General features: G+C 34.8%; 1 protein-coding gene across 1 annotated transcript in view; it reads right to left on the bottom strand.

Annotated features, from left to right (window-relative positions):
- Smp_158230 (hypothetical protein) overlaps positions 1-6714 on the bottom strand; it is a gene marked incomplete at both ends in the record, with an annotated part of 45797 nt that overhangs the window by 1510 nt on the left and 37573 nt on the right. The window contains one exon of the mRNA XM_018791550.1: positions 5056-5299. Within this exon, the coding sequence (XP_018645261.1) occupies positions 5056-5299 (244 nt within the window). The remainder of the gene's footprint in view (positions 1-5055; positions 5300-6714) is intronic.

Raw genomic sequence — 6714 nt, 5'->3', positions numbered from 1 at the left:
ATTACGTTTTTAAATATCACAGTTTGTAAGCATCTGACGAGAACCAAACGAAATAAAATGGATTCTTGATGTTCTGCTAGAATCTTTGTTCTAGCTCTCTTTATATTGTATTTCAATCTATTACGTAAGCACAAGAATATGCAGGTAAACCTTGATTAGCTTTAAATAATATATTTGTAATATCCCAATGAGTATAAAAATTAGATTTTCTGACGTTTCGTGACTCAGTGTAAGCCATTTCTTCAGAGAATAAAAAAATCTAATTTTTCTACTCTTGATTAGCTTTGTTACCTGGGTCTTTAACTTTTAAAGTCTCGGCATGATAGGTAGGTTATTCCCTTTTTATATTCGTTTTTTGTCACTACCATATCATATCTCATACCCTTGTGGGAAGGTTCAGGTACTCCTGTCAAAATGTTTCGCGAGACGCGACGGTAATTCATCTAAATTGATTATTCTAAGCAAAACAGTTTTAGTACTGTTCGTAACGTGAATTATCCCATGATGCATACAATAAGTATCCATAAAATCAACGATCTAGATTCTGTTTGTATAATTAACCCTACTTTCCTATACAATTAGAATATTTCATATATATATATATATATATATATATATATATATATATATATATAATGTCCTATTTTATGGTGTGATGCGGTCTATTTGGCTGTTATATTAACCATGTTCCTTTGAAAAAAATGATTCGCATAGCAGAAGCTGTTATTGGCGTTCTGGACTCAAGTGGGCAGTTTATGCGAACAAAGGACCAATAAGGACACAAAGATACTCATACCTGTCGAACGTCATTGGTTTCGCACAGTACTAAGATTGAATAAGTTGTATTTCAATTAGTGAATAAATCACTTGATGACTAGCGGGGCTTAAAGTCACAACAATATATTTAGTAAATTAAAAGTCAACACATTTATGTCATAAAAGTTATATATTTTACATCCCAACTGATAATTCATTTTATTGTTATATACTGTTAGATTGTTAGATCTTTATTGTTCTCTTATTGAACGATGAAATTTAATTGTCGCTTTAATCCCAAGATCTTTCTATCCATGATGCATAAGAAAATTTTCTTTCCAGATAATCATGCACAATGTCATCCATTCGTACAAATTAATCATTGATTCACATGAGTACTGTTTTAATTGTTCACTTGAAATTTCTAAATGAAACGTTTATAGTTTAGAATAAAACAAAATTTGTAAAATCTTTGTTTTTATTCTATACGAAAATAATCAACTGTGTTTCTGTAGCTTATTAAATTAAAAGCAAATTACTTAGGTATTCCTAAGAAAATTGATGTAATTGTGAAATATTTGTATACACTGTCAATGTGAAGTTAATATTTATAATCTTTCGGAGATAGCTTTCTTGGAAAGTTGCGAAATACTACATACATATTTTTTACTTCAATGGAAATTTATGATTAGCAAAGATGGATAGTGGCTAGTAATGGAATCTAGAACGCGCGTTTCGTCCTATTTGGGACTCGTCAGCTGGATGTACCTGCATCTCAGAGTTGATGTGCCAATTAGAGACTGACAAGTTGCAGTCCTAAAACATCAATGGGAAGATTCATAAACAAAAAACAATACTAAGTGAACTTCAACCTCACCCCATTGCACAAGCAAGTGGCTATCAGGACTCAGTGGCCGAGTGGATAACGCGATGGCGTTTGGAGTGAAAGGTAATGGGTTCGAGTGCCGGAGTGAACATCAACTCTGAGATGCAGGAACATCTAGCTGACGAGTCCCAAATAGGACGAGAGGCGCTTCCTGGATTCTACTGCTAGCCACTATCCATCTTTGCTTATCATGCTTGTGAATTTAGGCTATATCGAGGCAATATGCTCAGTATGCACACATGCCAATTAGAGACTGACCGGATGAGGTCCTAAAACATCAATGGGAAGATTCAAAAACAAAAAACAATACTAAGTGAATGGAAATTTATGATTGTTTTATATAATGATATTTTAATGGTGGTGATTTAAAAAAAAGACTAATAAATGTAGCTTTCTATTGGAATTAAGATATTTCACAGCATAATGTCCTCCTACTAAAATAAAAACCAAATGTTTATAGATTAGAGTAGTAACAACAATTCATACAATGAATCAGAACTATACGAGTAGTGTTAAATTAAGTATTACTACACATTATGACTTATTTTGTATGATTATTTTTGTATTTCGTTCGGTATTGTTGTAAATTATATAATGTGATTAAGTATGTTTTACAGATTTTTTACCAGAGCAAGATCACACAAGGTTTGCAGAATAAAGTGAATCCATCATATTTCACGGTTTCTCATAAGCTGCATGCAACGTAAAATTACAATTCTTAACATAAATGTACTTATCAGAATGAGGATTTGTGGAGATTGTCGTATTTTCAATTTGAATACACCAGTCGATCTAAGGTAGACCACTAATGAAAACCTGGAAACACTGGACAGCAGTTTCGTCTCAGCATGGGACTCCTCAGTAGTGCACGTCTACAATCGCATACGCTAAACTTGAATCCAGGACCTTCGGCCTTGCGCGCGAACGCTGAACATCTAGACCACTGAGCTGGTATCTAACGGTGTTGATGTCTAACTTCAATCGATCCATGATCATACCCAACCCTTTATTCATTGTCTGAGATGAATAGCTGTCTCACACTCGACACGGATTGGACTCCACTGGTCACAGAGTCCCATACTAAGGCGAAACTGCTGTCCAGTGTTTCTAGTTTTTAAATGGTGGTCTAGTTTAGATCGACTTGTGAATTCAACATAAATATGATTATTAATAGATGTTTAGCATACTTTATTTAGTGAAGTTTAGATAAATGTTCAGATCATAACTAAAATCATAATAATAATGAGAAGAATTAGGATAATAAGTGTATGAATAAACATAGTTAAGATCAATGTGTATTCATGTACTGTAAAGTAATAATTGGGAGGTTATGTAAATAACTCTTATCTCAACATAACGTTTACAATGGAATATGAAAGAGATCAATTTTTTAGATCTTAATATAGTTCGAAAAAATGATGGAAGTTTTGAGAAAACTATATATTGGAAAAAAACGTGGGCAGGAGAGTGTTAAACTTTAATAGCTTTGGTCCTATTAGTTACAAAAGGTGTCTAATCAAAACGCTCTTCAATAGAGCCCGAATGTTATGTTCAAACAGGCAAATAAATGAAGAATCGGCTATTCTGGAAAAGCATCTCATAAAAAATGGATACCCGAGGAAGCTCATTACGAAATACGAAAAAGAATAACCCAAGAATGATAAACAACAAGCTGAAAGGAAAGAACTTGTTTCCATGCACCTTCCGTTCAATGGTGATGACATTTCAGAAAGAATCGGTAGAAGAGTCAAGGCGGCAGTAAAAATTAGCTTCTCTGTTGCTCAAATGTTTTTACCATACAACACCAAGTGTTCATTATATCATTCAAGGGTAGATCAGCACCCTACAATGTCATTTCCAATAACATTTATGAATTAACATGTACCTGCGTTAACAAGGACAGAAGGAAGGACCTCTACAAGTTTGTATGAACAAATTCCTGGGAACGTACGGCTGAAAGGTAGTAAAGTCTTTACGAGTGCAAATGATGGACTCCTTTTGGATAGTAAACATGAGGTAAATGCTATTAGCCTTTCCCAGTCATGGTAATTCGGGTTTCGTCTAATAAGTCTTATTATTTTAACTTTGAATCCTTTTTTCAATCCTGTCCCCAACCTTTCACCTTTTATTTCGACTTCTCATATTCATCTCTTAAATAATCTTATTAATGTTCACATATTTGGTTATTTTATTATGTTAAGCGACTATCCAATCGCTTATTAGTTCCACTACGTTTACATAACCTTTGAATGACTACTTTCCAGCATATAAATACACATCTACCTTAGCTATGTCTAATGAAATAACATTCAGTTTTCTCCCTTACCCTGATTTGCCTTAGACTAATATTTACACGAGATACCCTCTCAGTATCTATTCTACAGTACACCAATACAACTTGGATAAAGGTGAGTGACTTGACTAGAACGTGAGTATATTTGCATGTCAACAACCGACAACAATAACAATAGGAATAAGAGTAGGGAAACATATAACACATCTAATACCTGTCAGACTGCCTACTAGTCTGACTAGGTAAAAAACTAATCATTATTTTCCTCGCCCATACATCATTCGTTCATAAATTTTATATACCTACTCTTCTCACTATTGTTATGATTTTGGTTACGATTCGAACATTTAACTAAACTTCGTAAACTAAAGTTTGCTAAAAATCTACTAATAATCATATTTGTATTAGGGATTGTAATTTTAGGTTTCATGTAGCTGATGAGAAATCGTGAAATATAATGGATTCATTTTATTCTTCAAACCTTGTTCTTGCTTTGTTTAAATTTATCATGGGATCTAGTTGTACAAGATTTTTAACCGTTCAGAAAATCTAAGAAAAGATGGATGGTAGCCGGCAGGAGAGTCTAGGACGCGCACTTCTCCCTACCCGGGACTCGCCAGATAAATATACCTGCATCCTAGAGTTGATGTTCATTCTGGAACTCGGACTCAACACCGTTCTCTTCACACGCTATCCACTTGGCTACTTAGTCCTGATAATAACTAGCCTGTGCGATGGGTTGAAGTGTAAATTCATTTTATATTGCTTGTTCGAATCTTCCCAATGATGTTCAGGGCTGAAGTTGATCAGTCTCTTATTGGCATATGTGTATCCTATGCGGATCTCCTCGATATTGCCTTAAGTCACAAGCATTATAAAAAAATGAATGGTGGCTAGCAGTGGAATTCAGGACTGATCATTTGTAGTCCTGAACATTCATAGGAAGATTCAAACAAACAAGGCAAAATGAATCGTTCATAAATTCTCTTTAACTTTTTTATTCCAGCAATAGAATGAGTTATTCAAACTGATTCATGTTTGAGTTCTTGGTTTAGAGAGGTATAGATGAAAAAACTGTAAAAGCACATAAGGTCAAGCTCTTCATTTTTTGGTAACTTACTTTCATAGATTTCATTTAACCGCGATTGTTGTGAATTAATTATCTGTTGTTCACCAACGAATGGATCATAATCTACAATCGATTCATGGATACCAGTCATCACTGAATCTAAAAGTTTGGAAATATTTTCCTGATTTAAGGATTCATCTCCTTGAGAACGATTCAATAACAAGATGACGGCCCAGAGTAGGTAAATTTCAGAATTACAAAGTCGTATTTCATACCTTTTTATATTTCTGAAGAGCTTTTCGTAATTAACAGAAACAGTTTAAATGAATGAGATAATATTGTCAGTTCATTTGAATTATAAATAAATCAACAAATTGAAATCATACTTAGTAAAACACTAAAGATAAATTCCACTTTAAGTATTAAAAATTCGATAGACACCTTTTGATTCAGAACTACTCTGAGGATAAACTCCACGTTTTTAAAGTCATCCGAGTATATCGTAGTCACTAGTCTCAGTTATGTTTTCGTTTATTTAGTCACTCAATTTTAAATATTTTGGAATAATTCCTATTACAAAATTAATTGGAGGTATGTCTTTTGCTATGTTGTGATTTTTCTTCCATCATGACTGGCTGCTCCATACATGACACGTCCGTAGCATGGTCGAAAAATATTTTCGTCATAGAATACATTTTACTTGTAAGCCAGCAAAAATGACAGAGAACAAAACACACCCTCCATCATGATTTACGATTGTGTAAATAACGAATATGATCAGAATGGCGTTTGTGGAGATTGTAGTATTTTTAATAGTTGAATTTCTGAGTCGATCTAAGCTAGACCACCGTTGAAAACCTGGGAACTCTGGAGGGCCGTTTTGTTCTAGCATGGGACTTTTTGGTAGTGTGCATTCACGATTCCGCACGTGGGAAAGGAACCCAGGACCTTCCGTCTCACTCACTAATGCTTCACCTCGACTCATGAATTCAACCACTAAAATTACCACAATCTTCACAAACCCCATTCTGATCATAATCATCGTGTGCTCACTAGTGACTGACTTCAAGATGAATTTCCTGGAGAAGCCGTGACCATTGGAGTCCAATCCTTGTCGAGTAGAGACAGTTATCCACCCCAGACGATAGATGGATGGTTGCGCAACCATTCATGGATCGATTGAAGTTAGACAACAACACCGTTGGATGCTTGTTCAGTGGTCTGGATTTTAAGCGCGCGAGCCTGAAGGTTCTTCGTGCCCCTGGTAGCTGAGGCGCTTTTGCGCACAACCTAATTAGCCAGCTGCTTCTTACCTCCAGTCAACTTGCGAGCAATCTGCTTGGTTTTTGCCTTTCAGAAACGCCGAAAGACGATGGATTGTGAATACCCACTGCTAAGGGTCCCATACTATGACAAAACGGCCGTCCAGTGTTTTCAAGTTTTCAATGGTCGTCTAGCTTGCATCAACTCATGAATCCAACTATTAAATAATAATTCCCCACTTTATTTTGTTTGGTCGTTGGGTGAAAGGTTAATTTGAGAACGGGAGTGGAGTTTATCTTCACCCTTGAATTAAGCTCATAGTCGTTTTGCCTTCCTTAAATTCATTAGTATATAATGATGAAACTTTGACTGCTATAAAAATATCTTTATTTGTACAGATTAAGTGATAAGTAAAAAGATAAGAGTACACTTTCAAACAAAAACAAT

This window comes from Schistosoma mansoni, assembly GCF_000237925.1.
Source record: "Schistosoma mansoni, WGS project CABG00000000 data, chromosome 2 unplaced supercontig 0120, strain Puerto Rico, whole genome shotgun sequence".
Lineage (NCBI taxonomy): Eukaryota > Metazoa > Platyhelminthes > Trematoda > Strigeidida > Schistosomatidae > Schistosoma > Schistosoma mansoni.
This window is presented reverse-complemented; position numbering and strand designations above follow the sequence as displayed.